Source organism: Schistocerca gregaria, chromosome 8, assembly GCF_023897955.1.
Source record: "Schistocerca gregaria isolate iqSchGreg1 chromosome 8, iqSchGreg1.2, whole genome shotgun sequence".
Taxonomy (NCBI): domain Eukaryota; kingdom Metazoa; phylum Arthropoda; class Insecta; order Orthoptera; family Acrididae; genus Schistocerca; species Schistocerca gregaria.
In genome coordinates this window covers 279,696,422-279,710,750 of record NC_064927.1, presented here as the reverse complement: position 1 = coordinate 279,710,750, position 14,329 = coordinate 279,696,422, and the positions used below count along the sequence as shown (strand labels likewise).

Below are 14,329 nucleotides of genomic sequence, written 5' to 3'. Positions count from 1 at the left end.
AACTATTTATTTACATCTCTTACAAAATAGATACGTGTTTCAAAGTCTTACTGACCTTCAAAGTGGTCACCAGCATTGTGTATAGACGGTTGCCAACGATTTGCAAGTCGTAGGATACTCTTAGCAGTGCCAGTTGTGTTGACAATTCGAGCGGCGCCGTCTATTGCCCGACGAATTTCCTTCAGTTTAGAAATCGAGTTGAACTCACAAGGGCTTAAGTCAGCTCGTTGTTAGGTTGTGTTCCAAAAATGAACAGCGTAGAGACAGAAGTGATGACGCTTTCTGCAGGACCTGACCATCATTTTGCACGACAATGCTCAAGCACGTACAGTGCAAGCTGTTACTGATTTGTTTGACTGATGGGGCTGCTACGTGCTATACCAACTACTGCACTCCCCTGACTTAAGCCCTTGTGAGTTCAACTCGATTTCTAAACTGAAGGAAACATTTCACGGCATACACTTCAGAACTGCTACAAATTCGTCGGGCAACAGACGACGTCGCTCGAATTGTCAACACAACTGGCACTGCTAAGAGTATCCTGCGACTTCCAAATCGTTGACAACCGTCTATACACAATGCTGGTGACTACTTTGAAGGTCAGTAAAACTTTGAAACACGTATCTATTTTGTAAGAGATGTAAATAAATAGTTGCCAACATTAAATGTCCAACCCTTGTACAAATTGAAGAAAATCTATGATAGGCTACAACCAAGTGTTTCCCATTATCGATCACAGCAATCGATTCATGCCATTCGGCTTTTATAACCGCAGTGTGGTTTCAGTACAAGTTCTAAATAAGATTTAGCTCCCTGTATTTTATCCCTGCCATCTTCATAATTTCAATGGTGTAGCCCGTCAGTCCAAAATGTTTCGAAACTGGGTTGGTAAAAAAAAAAGAGAAACGTTAAATTTGTGGTTTTAATGCCTCAGGTGTTTACATAATCTCTGACACATTAGTATAAAGCGCAGAACGTTCGAACAACCAAGTGAAACTGTCACACAAGTCCTTCTTTGGGATGTTGTTCAACTCGCGCGTCACATTTGTTTGAATGTCTGTTATGCCGTAATGACGCTGAGGCTGCAAGCGAAAATCTACAGTTTGTGGTTTTGTGGAAGGATTGTACTGATAATATCAAGCCTCGTCGCCCGTGATGGCTCCCTTCAGAAAAGAATTTTCCACATTTTGTATTTCAACCAGTTCGCGGCAGACGCACATGCGGCGTTGTTTTTGTTCGGGAGTCAAGTTGTGCGAACAAACTTCGTACATAATTTTGGTTCTGCAAAACAATCCGGAAAAATGTCATGAACACTTGATCTAAAGTGTTTCTCCATTTCGATTTGTGACACAATGTTGACATATTTCGATCGGAAGCCCACAACTTAACATTGCTCACTACTGACTGATCGACTGCATATCTGTTGTTTACAGTTGTTAGTTGTAGCTGCCACCGTAGTTACTGCGCCGATGTCGGCGCGCCAGTAATAAAATCAGTCTCGAAACATTTTGGACGGACGGTGTATATTGCTTTGTGTTTTCCTATAATTCTTAAGAACCCCAACTGATTTTCGTCGAGGTCGGCTTCTATCACATTTTCCATTCTTCTGTAAAATATTCGTTTCCGTGTTTTGCAACCACTCCTTACTAAACTGATTTTCCGGTAATACAGCAGGCAGCACCTGCTTCCTTTCGCATTGACCTTGTTACACTCTTCTGGGGGTACTTCGTGACGTTCTTTGAGTGTTGTATTGGGTAAATCATAGGAGCGGCTACTCACCGCTGGACGACGACGGAGATGGAGTTGCCGGCGTTCTGGAAGAGCGTCTGCGCGTCTTGGTGGCGGAGATCCCGCGCATCGTACTCTGCTATCTTGGTGATCATGTCCCCGCGCTTCAGACGCCCGTCCGCAGGCGACCCTGGCTGCGCCTGCAACACGCAACACACGCACACCTGTGTCAGCAGTCCTACACACCATTGAGTATGGAGTGAGCTTTCCGCTATTCAAAACAGAATTTTGGCGTCAACAAAATTATATTGACCTCCAAAGTGACGTCGCTACTGTTTCGGTTAAGGTTTTTCCATAAGAGCTCTGCAGATTTTGAATGTCATTCCAAACTTACACGGTAGGTATGAGGCGCAGCTTTGCTATGAGTGGTAACGTGACTACTGCCCCTCCCGCCTCACAGCACAGTGCGTAGAACACTGGTTCCCAACTAATTTACGTAATTACCCCCGAGGGGGTAAAAACGAAACGGTTTGATTGTGTTTCGGTCAGGAAAGTATATTATTTTTGTAAGATAATTACTATTATCAGACTTTATACGATTGTAGTACTGATTGCATAAATTACCAATAATTACATTTTTTTAAATGCTAGCATTAACACGTGACACTCTGTGGTGGTTACAGCTTGTGAAACATATGTCTGAACCGCTTCTTTCTCACGTGGTCAACTCGCTTTATACAAACGTTGCATTTTGTATCACGAATCTTTAACAGTAAATTTGGGACATACACATCAGATGCTTAAATATATCCGAGTTGTAGGTAGTTCCCACAATGGCCCAGTAATTTCATCTGTTCAATTTGCAACAGATGAAGGAACTAATAAAAAGTACAACACAACAGTAACTATATAATGACAACTACATTGCTGTACGATCTACATTGTATTATTATTATTATTATTATTATTGGCATATCATTGGCAGAAAGAGGTCTACCAACTTCTACCAGTTCAAAAGTAAGGAGTCCAGCAATCAAATTATGTATGAAAAGTATAGTTCACACACTTTAACTTGATTGATTTTAAATAGGCGTGCAAAGTGTCGATGAAACAAGTGTCGCATGGGAGAGTAGTGATGCAAGCAAGGCATGTTTTGTAGCTATTGGCTACAATGAGGACAGTTATGTCTCATTTTATAAGAAATTTTTGATAAAACTCAAGATACATTGAGAATTTCTTCGTCATTCTGTAACAAAGTTTGAAATATCTAATACAAATTGTTCCAAATTATCCCACTGGCTTAGTTTTCGGTTTTACGAAACACCTACATAAACAAAATATCAATATTGTTGGAAGTGACGCTCGCCAGTTATGCAAAACACCGTTTTTTCTCAGTACCCAAACATGTTTCGGCACCATTGTGCCATCATCAGGGGGTTTTCGTTTTTATTTATTCTGCAATGTGAACATTTTTGTTCAATGATTATAAAATTATATGCATATTTAGTTCAAACAACAGATAGTTTCTTTTTGTAAATACCTTTACATTTAGTGTGCATGAATTTTCTGGATCACTTGTGTGTTAATTACTACATGTAGCTTGATATCTGCAACAAGAATTTCCTCAAGTCTAAACATGTCAGTAAGTGAAATTGAAGAGTTCATCCAGTTGCTCAAGCTGGTTCTCTCTTACAATTACTTTCAGTTCAATAATGAAATCTTTCAACAACAAGATGGGTTAGCCATGGGATATTACTTATCAGGGACACTACCTAACATCTTTTTGAACCATACTGAAATTTTAGCCTTTATACAACACTCAGAGCTAAATGACTTAATACTTTACTAGTTTCGATACGTAGACGACACCATCATATTATACAAAGAAAGGAATAATGGGTTAGATAAACTTTTAAGTATTTTCAATAACCTTCCCCATAAAATAGCGTTCACATATGAGCAACAAACTGAGGACAGAATAGATTTTCTCGATATAACTATCAAAATATGAATGGCAGGCATTGTTTAAACATTTTCAGAAAATCTACAACTTCTGATGCTGCTATACCAATCGGTTCTATGCATTTCAATACATACAAAACTTCTTTCTTTTACAGCATGGTTAGCAGAATGAGAAAAACCCCGTTAGCAAACGCTGAAATCAAAAAAGAAAAGAGCATACTAAAAGATAGAACGGTAAGATATGGATACAAACCTGAGATTATTGATAAGATTCATAGTAAAGTTCGCAAAAAGAAATCGAATTTACTGCACGAAATTGCTCTATCCCGGAATGAAAGCAGTAAAAAGATACATTCTAGCATGGAATTCTTAGGTCCTATCTCCTACAGAGTCGCGCAAACGTTCTGTAAAAACAATATAGAATTAGGCTTCACCAGTAAAAACACACTCACTCATTCTGTAGAAAAACACGACCCCCTTATGAGATCTGGAGTCTACAAAATTAAACGTAGTGACTGCGACGGAATATATGTTAGTCAGACTAGTGGGACATTTAAAGAAATGTTCCGTGAACATACAGCTTTGCATACTATTGAGCACTCCACCTTTAAAGAACATTTGCGAAAAACGAAACATACGATCATAAATATTCATGATAATTTAGAAATACTACATATTATCGATAAAGGAGGGACGATGGATATACCTGAAGAGTCGGAAATTTACATCCATGCAGAGCAAGAGGATAAAAATCTATTGAATGAGCAAACAGAATCCAAAAATAATTTCTTTTTCGAAATTTTTCACGACCTATTACTCAAATATCAAGAACATTAATAGTCCTTGGATATGTTAGCCTCCTCATAGCTTGATTTGTAATGCGTCGTCCTCACTAGAGATCCACTAGAAACGACTATACTGTTATAGATTCTTACCAGCAACGCTACCTATAACCTTTGACTCTATGGTTTCATCTTTGACCACACATCGATGTTTGCAAACAGCCTCAGTCTGCGTCGCCTGGCCACCAAGAGCCGCTGCATAGCGGTATGTCGATCAAAAAACGTAGTGTGTTGATGTCTTCTTGAAACTCCGTCCACATCTCGTGGTCGTGCGGTAGCGTTCTCGCTTCCCACGCCCGGATTCCCGGGTTCGATTCCCGGCGGGGTCAGGGATTTTCTCTGCCTCGTGATGGCTGGATGTTGTGTGTTGTCCTTAGTTTAGTTAAGTTTAAGTAGTTCTAAGTTCTAGGGGACTGATGACCTAAGATGTTAAGTCCCATAGTGCTCAGAGCCATTTGAACCATTTTTTTTTTTTGAAACTCCGTCATTAACCCCATTGTTTTGTATTTTATATTTGATTCACGGATCCAGTTATATAGCTCCTTCCGTGTATAGCGTTCTTACCACTATGACGTGTGGTGACTGATATATTTTACTCTATAAAACCCTAATTACCATCTTCTTTAATTATGCATTATAATATTGTAGTAATGTATTAGAGAAGGTGTTTGAATGGTTATAAGTAGACTGAGAGTTAGATTCTGGTGTACAAATATCTCACCCGATACAAAAAAAATGGTTCAAATGGGTCTGAGCACTATGGGACTTAACTTCTGAGGTCATCAGTCCCCTGGAACTTAGAACTACTTAAACCTAACTAACCTAAGGACATCACACACAACCATGCCCGAGGCAAGATTCGAACCTGCGACCGTAGCGGTCGTGCGGTTCCGCACTGTAGCGCCTAGAACCGCCCAACACCTCTCTGGCATATTGGGCAGTAGAGGTACGCAATAATTGCATTTCGTCTGTCAACCTCTTCCTATATGAATCCTAGTAAATGTGTGTACTTATTTTTAATATCACGGCAACGCCTCATGTAGATATAAGTGACAGGATGGACAATATTTAGTAGTTTTGACCAAGGTGTAGGTAGCCATTGACACCTAAGTTAGGGGTTCGTTATCTGAAGTTAACATATTTTACATTTTTAGCTTTGACTCGTATATGTTGAGTGTTTGTGCTTGGTTCGCATCCGATTTGTATTATTTGAACTTAATCGAACCACTGCGTCCCCATCGAATTACTTGGCCTCTGATACATTTGAGGCCAGTGAGTCTTTACGCCTATATGGTAACGTTAGAGATAATGTTTTTGACTTACTTCTGATAACATTTCCCTGTTAGTTGTTCGTATAACCTTACTACAATTTAGTTATAAGGGGGTGTTTACCACAGTGAGTATGTGGTAAGCTGGTACCTAGGATGGATGAACAGTTTACAGACACAGCGTTATAGGTGTTACCATGTCAAGATTTAATGATATCGGTATGCATAAATAGGCAGTGACTTATATTTTAACTTGTTGGTCCAGATCATCAGTGATGTCCCAGCAAAATTACTTATGCTCTGATAGATATTGTTAGGTCAATGTTGCCATACATCTTCAAATGAAATACTTATAATACTTGAATACTGATGATCATGGGGACTTTAGTATAATACTTTGGAGTTTTGCGTACTATACTTAGATGCTATTTTGATGCTTGCCAGTATAAGGCACATATGGGTCAATACTACATTTTTTCCCTCCTGTGCAAGTTGTCCACTGCCATAACGTGCATGTGTCCATCACCATTTTCTAACCCCTTTGGATTACTGTACTGTTCACCTGTCGTTGCACTCTTGAGTTGCCAATTAACTAATTTTATACATGATGTAACATTGCATATCCTTGATACTTAGCTCATGGGTATAAATTCGTTATTGTTGATTTTAACTAGTCAAATATTTTGACCGGTGTTTAGGTACCGTGACATTTTGACCCATGCAGACAGTTTCCGACTCATTAAGGTCAGGAGACAGAATATGATGACACTGGATGATGTACTTAAGATCCTGATAGTCATCTCATACGTTACTACACCCGGCCTTAATGCAACCTTGATAGTGATTTGACGTGGTTGTAGGTGGTACCCTTAGTCTTAGGGATGGTCTACATTTCATTTTGAGGTTTATGTTCGGACTTATAGGCGGCCTCCTATATTTTTCTTTTTCTTCCTTTCCTTTTTATTCGTTCGATTCTACTTGGTATAATCCTACATAATCGTATAGGACATATATGTAGGGAGATAGACATTTTTTGATATACAGAGATTGAGAATCTTCTTTGTATCTATGACTATATGAGGCAGCTACTGTCGTTGCATTAATCCACTCAGAACAGTGCGGGGTGGTCTTACATAGGGGTTTTAATGAAGTGCCAACGCTGACCAGATGTTTGATGATTTTTACAGTACAATTGAATTGGTTTAAATCGTGAATGCCACTCTTTTATGCTTTATATCGTTAATCTTGCGACAGTTATATGTCTTACCAAACATAATACGACCTAGGCTACACATATGTAACTTATGTAGTCTGACATGCTTATGTCACATATTCTTGTATTTTAATTTATTTTATTATTTATTTATATTAATTAATTATTAAATAAAATTATTCCACTGGACATATTATTGTATGCAGTAAATTTGATTGTTGTGTTTCATGGCCTATTACAACTGTGTGGTACGGATTTATGAATAGCGTATACATACGTTCATCTGTCATGCTATATTCGAGTAAAACAGTGAATACCTCTTGACAACAGCATGACACAGGCAGAAGCATATTTGCCCTAACGTTACATATAGTTTTAATGATATACAATATGTCTTTTTGAGCCACTTAGATAGTTAACATGATATCTGTCAATTGTTAACGTATGTTCTATATTTCTTATAATAGTACATTTGTTCTACCTATTGTACAGGGGCCTGAAGATGGCATCAGTGTTATGACGAATCTGGTAGCACATAAGAAGTTCATAAAATAAATTTCTACAATACATACGGCTGTTGGTAAATTATTGCATCAAGAGATTTCGTTTATGTCGCACATTTCCTTGGCGTTACGAGTTTTTCCGTCAGAGTGCAATTCATATTTCTTTTACTAGTCTTGAATTGGTTTATGATTCATTGGCTTTCAAGTAGTTACATTACACATTTTGTTTTGGAAACGCGATGTTTCTATAGAAATTCTGTGAACAGCAGCACCCATGATTACCTTGTTTTTGTGTATGTAGACAAGCGGGGAGTGGAAAGTTGCACTAAGGCCGAGAATCGAACCCTGCTTATTCGGCAGCTGCGCTAGGCACAGCCGTTGACAGAACTGTTAGTGTGTAAGAGGGAATATAAAGTAGACTGGGGTGGCAGTGAGAATTTGGATCGAGGAGAGATGCTTGCCAGGTTAATTCGTGCAATTGTGTGAACCGCTGTGGCAGGGTGACTTAGTGACAGTCGGCTCTCAGCCGTGTTGTGAAGCGGGCGTGCTTGGGGCTCTGTGTGGCGTTCCTCGAGCGGCCCGTTGTTTACTCGTGCGGGTGCTGGTTTTGCAGTGTAGACAGGTCACCTCGAAAGACGATGGCGCTTTCGTACAGAAAGACCACGATAAAGTGAACGTTCCATGCTCAGTAGGAAGCATACGAAGTAGAGCGTTTCTTGCGTGAAGTAATGCACGTCGATCCACAGGAACTTCTCGGTAAACATCTTTCGGTCGTCTCCAGCACAGTTTACCTGAAATTTGTAGATGAAGCAGCGTGCGAAACGCTTAATCGCCGTTCCACCGACGGATATCGTTTCCACCACTCAGACGGCAAAGTGAGTGTAGTGACTGTCGACCATGCAAGCAGCGGTGTTCGGAACATACGAGTCTTCGAGCTGCCGTTTGAAGTTCCGGCCACGTTTGTCGTGGACGCACTACGGCCTTGCCGGGAAGTACCAAGTCACGTTTTCTGAATGGAGTGCGTCAGGTGCGAATCGACCTGCGCAAACACTTCCCATCGTATGTGACCGTTGGTGGCTGTCAAGCGATCGTCGTTTATGACGGTCAACCGCGGACTTTTTGGGGTTCGGGAAGGAAGAGCTGCAGAGACGTTGTTCCGTTCCAGTTGCAGACACCAGCGGACCCAGTTTCCGCGCTACGACGCCGCCTCCTGCACGTGCTCGACAGCAGACACCAGCGGACCCAGTTTCCGCGCTACGACGCCGCCTCCAGCACCTGCTCGACAGCAGCGACCACTTCTGCATCCGTGTGAGGGAGGAGAACACTAGAAGATCGATTCGAGCTCGAACGCGGAGATGCGGGAGGTAACTACTGTTCGTCGTGATCCACAGGACGCGGACAACCGTTCCCGAAATCAGAAGTCTCTCAAACGACGAAAGAAGAAGAGGCTGTGCGCAGGAAACGCTTCACGAGATGGTGACAGGTTTCAAGATGACGAGAACAATCCCCCTGCGGCCCTTGCTGTGGGCCCCACTCCAACGGTTCCTGGTTCGCTGCTGGCAACGTCCGCCCAAGGATGTTGGACGATGCTCAATGCACTGACGAGCCCCCTGACGATTTTGTGGCTGAGATACCAGGTGAAAGTCATCCTCGTCTAACGTATCACACCTCCATTGGTGACTGGGCGTACAAGATGGAAATGGAAAGAATGATGTCGGACTCGAGCGACTACCTGATGCCCGCGGCACGCGGATCGTCGGACGGACATCTTGTCTCTGCCGATCAGTAATAATATGAAACTTCCTGGCAGATAAAAACTGTGTGCCTGACCGAGACTCGAACTCGGGACCTGTGCCGTTTGCGGGCAAGTGCTCTACCAGCTGACCTACCGAAGCACGACTCGCGCCCGGTACTCACAGCTTTACTTCTGCCAGTTTTAATCTGCCAGGAAGTTTCATATCAGCGCACACTCCGCTGCAGAGTGAAAATCTGATTCTGGAGTTATAATATGTTGCGGGTGACCACGGCGGTCAGACGGTGACGAGGCGCTTACTGGTTTAAACGACTGGAGAATACGTCGTGCAATCCAATGAGCCATGTGTATGGGATAGGTACAGTCAATGTCGACGGCTTAATTTTCACGAACAAAATCCAGCTGTTAAAGGCCACGATTCATGCGGCGGACATTGGTATCGTGTTTCTTCAAAAGGTACTGTTTGATTTGCTCCTTGATGTTTATGGATACACGTCTTATACGACTCAACTACCGACAGTGGTGGTCTTACTGCCATACTACTACGCGATGTCATAGAACCAATGAATATTCCATATTTGTCATCAGAGTTGCGCTCACTATCGGCCCAGTCCGCTTTGTGAATCTGTATGCCCCGCCTGGCACTGCTAAGCGTTAAGAGCGGACGCTCTGTTACGCTACTGACGTACCTCCATCGTTTCAAGTCGTTACAGAGTACTTTGTGGTGGGCGGGGACTTGAACAGCATCTTACGCGCTAAAGATTAGATCCCTCATCATGTTCCGTGTCCAGCCCTTCATGCTACGGTCGGCGACCTCGCTTTGCATGATACATGGACACTAATCCAAGGTGACCGACGCAGATATACACTCTTCACCAACCAGTCGACCAGCAGCTTGGACAGGATTTACGTTTCCCGATGTTTTTGGGCAGCGACAGCGACTGTCAGTGCCGAGCTGTGGCCCGCTGCATTCACTGACTATCAAGCCTTCATCTGCGTCGAAACTGTGCCACGACAACAGACTAACCATAGTAGATGACCTTGGACTCTTAACGTCAGCATTCGGGAGGACGACGGTTCAATCCCGTCTCCGGCCATCCTGATTTAGGTTTTCCGTGATTTCCCTAAATCGTTTCCGGCAAATGCCGGGGTGGTTCCTTTGAAAGGGCACGGCCGATTTCCTTCCCAATCCTTCCCTAACCCGAGCTTTCGCTCCGTCTCTAATGACCTCGTTGTCGACGGGACGTTAATCACTAACCACCACCACATTAACGTCAGCGTTCTCCGAGAAGTGACTTGCCGTGTAGCCAACACTGATACTTGGCACAAATGTGAACGACGACTTCATTTATATGATTCCGCGACAAAATGGTGGACACACTGCGCCAAACCAGCTATTCGTCCCACGCTCTTGGCGTATGGACGAAACAGGGCACTTTGTCAATGATCGACCTCTGACTTTTACTACATGAGAGGGCTAGCGTCGCAATAACCTTCGCCAGAGTGCCAAACAGCCGTCCACTAGACACAGGCACGGCTTCATTAAATCACGGCTGCCAGATTGGACGGCACGCACATTCAAGCGAGACTGGAAGATTTCATTTCAGAGGAACTTGCTTCTCTTTATCACATCGTCAGAGAACGGAGGCAAAATAAGAGGCGACTCATCATCGCAGTTACTGCGGCGGATGGGTAACTTGCAGAGAAACACACAGCACCATCTTCCGTGTCCTCACAGATTATTACCGCACACTCTATCCAGCAGGTCAACGACCTGAGAATGACGTTAAAGACGTTCTGAACCTTCGGGTTGGGTGCAAGGCGACGCCATATTCTTGGAGGCCGTCACGCTGGAAGATATGCGTATGCTCTTGTCGCGGGGCACGAGAATCAAATCCCCTGGACCTGGTGGTCTTCCACTTTTCTGATTTGATGGAGGAAGTTTGGCAGCAGATGTGCTGCGAGCTCCTGGATCCAGACTTTGGCGCCTCTCCTTCCTCCCCGAGAATTCTGGAGAGCATGATCATCCCTGTGCGAAGACCAAACGGTGTGTGAAGACCGCAAGACTTCTGACGTTGACATTAGTGAATCCAGATTACAAGCTATTCACACGCATACTTCGTGCTCCCCTCTTCGCTACTGCCAAAGATACCATTCACGTTGACCAAACAAGTCTGGGAGGTGGCAGTAACATAAACACGGCATTAAGCTCTTATAGAGATGGGGTAGCGCTCATGTCAGGATGTCGCTTAGAAGGCGCCCTCATGGCAGTTGACCTAGACTGCTCATCTGACCGATTTGTGCACCACTTATTGCAGGCTGTGTTAGAGAATTTGGGCCTGTCCCAATTATCGGCAAGTGTAGTTCTCTGTCTCATTCACGGGGACCCTCCTACAGTCCTGGCCAATGGCTATCACTCGCCACCGTTCACTATCGAGCGCTGAGTGCGACTCTATCTGTAGAATCGTTCTGCAGCCAGCCTCAAATGCCAGTTTTCTACATTTTCTCAATAGCGTTCTTCAATAATAGCGCCGTCTTCCCTCCAGGGAATCCCTTTTAAGTCGTAGCATCTCCGTTAACAGCTCTAGCATCCCGCCTCTGAATTGCTTCGCTATTTTCCCATAATCAGACCTGGTAGGGATCCCAAACACTCAAACAGTACTCAAGAATGGGTCGCCCTCGAGTTGTAAAGCCGTGTCCTTTATGAATAAGTTATACTTTCCCAAAATTCACCGAATAAAACAAAGTTCAGCATTCACCTACCATACGACCAACTGCACATGCTCATTCTATTTCATATGGCTTTGCAACGTTAAGTCCAGATATTTCATCGAAGTGACTGTGCCAAGGAGCACCGTACTAATGCTGTATTCGGACATTACAGGAATCTGTTTTCCTATTCATCCACATTAACTTACATTTTTCTGCATTTAGAGCAAACTGCTGTTCACCACACCAACTACAAATTTTGTCTAAGTCGTATATTCCTACAGCCACTCAACGACGACACCTTCCCATACACTACAGCGTCATCAGCAAACATGCTCATACAGAATTGTTTGTAAGCCTGTTTGTTAGACATAGCAACTTGCCTACTCTTCATAAATTAAGGACTCGATGGAAATTAAAATATAAACTGGGAAACAACGTCGTCTTCACGCAAATAGTCGCCTCCCTCGCGTCTGTTTCGTCGAGTACCAACGACAACGCGCCGCTCACTAATGGCCGCAACGCCGAGCTTTCTTTGGCCTACGTCCAATCACTCCACAGTTCGCCACGCCAGTTCAAAAGGACAAATACCCCCTGCCAGCCATTTAAACTGTGTCACTCATGAACGCAACACGTCACCGTTCTGCAACTAAGTCTAAAACTGTAACATCTACAATGGGCCAGCACTACCGCAAATGCTTCCTGATAGCTATTCGAAATGTATTCACTGGTTTACAATCGTTCGTTTTTCTTAAACTATTTAGACTGTACAGACGTGCTAGTTAATCAGTATGGTGCGTAATGTGAATATGGCAAAGAAAATCTCACAGTTCTGAAATGTGTTATGGTAAGATGTAATGGATAGAAGATGGCGTGGTACACACAGTTTAAAATGAGGAAAAATGTCATGCTGAAAGCTGTCTTGATTAGTCTGTACTCCCTGAGGAAGAAGTTCTGTCACCAGTTCCAGTGCATAGAATATGCGTTTAAATTACTTAACAGCAGCCTGTGCAATGCTCAGCACTAAAAATACAAGACTAAACTACCAACCGAGAAGGAGCTATTGAAAATAATCACGGACGAAAGGATTTAATAAACTGGAGGAATGGCAGAGTTACTTCAGATAAAAATGTCAGAATGGCTGGCTCTGAGCACTATGTGACTAACTTCTGACGTCATTAGTCGCCTAGAACTTAAACCTAAAGAACCTAACTAACCTAAGGACATCACACAGATCCACGGCCGAGGTTGGATTCGAACCTGCGACCATAGCGGTCGCTCGGCTCCAGACTGTAGCGCCTAGAACCGCACGGCCACTGCGGCCGGCAAAATGTCAGATTGATGTCTTCATAAAACAAGACCACATACTCCCCAGCATCTCTGACTGAAATAGTAACTATAGGGTACTGAACAACCTTGATGTCGACAAAGTGTTAATACAACTTTATTTCTTTTCTTTCTCCAACAACGCATATAATTTGCGTCGACCTGCGGGACTTCTATAAACGTTAGGACGCAGCATGAATGTAGAGCTAATGGACTGATTCACTGCATCTGCAGTAACACCACTCCCGCAACTCTTTTTACATAGCAAAGAGTGACGCGGCAGTGGTTAAGACATCGTCTTCACCTCGTCTTTCTGGATTGTTTTCTGCAATGTCTCTGAATCACTTCTGGCGAACTTTGCACTGGTTTCTCCAACAAAGCCCCGTAAGTAACCAATTACGGTTCTGTCTTATAACCACCAGAGCGTCAACATGACGTTAAACTCGAAAACTTGTCTTTCCAGTACTTTGCGGGGAACAAAGAAATGAAGGAAAGTTTAACACCTCCTCGACGGTGAGTTTATTAGAGACTGAGAAGTACCTGGATTGGATACTTTCGTGGAAAGCGATCGGTCGTGTCCTCCGCTTGAAAGGACCAGTACGTCACTGACAGGGAGTGATTATAAAAAGCTACGGAAAGTCGAAATTGGGAAGCTCGTGAACTCTCACCCTCCCCGTATCTCAGCCACTGCGCAATTAGTATGAAACAAATGTATAGCTTCCAGTGAGGTCACCGCAATGGGTTTACCTATGAACTCTGAAACAAAGTGGGGATAGCAGAATGTAAAGCAACCGAGCGAAGTGGCGCAGTGGTTAAACACTGGACTCGCATTCGGGAGGACGAAGGTTCAATCCCGCGTCCATGGGCGCTACTGACCATTGTAGTTGTGCGCCGTAAAACCACAAAAACACAAAAATCCCGCGTCCGGCCATCCTGATTTAGGTTTTCCGTGATTTCCTTAAATCGCTCCTGGCAAATGTCGGGATGGTTCCTTTCATAGCGCACGGCCGTCTTCCTTCCCCGTC

The 14,329-nt window shown here is 43.3% G+C and overlaps 1 protein-coding gene across 1 annotated transcript in view; it reads right to left on the bottom strand.

The window, feature by feature from the left end:
- The window catches only part of LOC126284244 (PDZ and LIM domain protein 3), a 387,642-nt gene that overhangs the window by 310,408 nt on the left and 62,905 nt on the right, over nt 1-14,329 (bottom strand). The window contains exon 3 of the mRNA XM_049983040.1: nt 1,780-1,928. Coding sequence (XP_049838997.1) covers nt 1,780-1,928 — 149 coding nt within the window. The remainder of the gene's footprint in view (nt 1-1,779; nt 1,929-14,329) is intronic.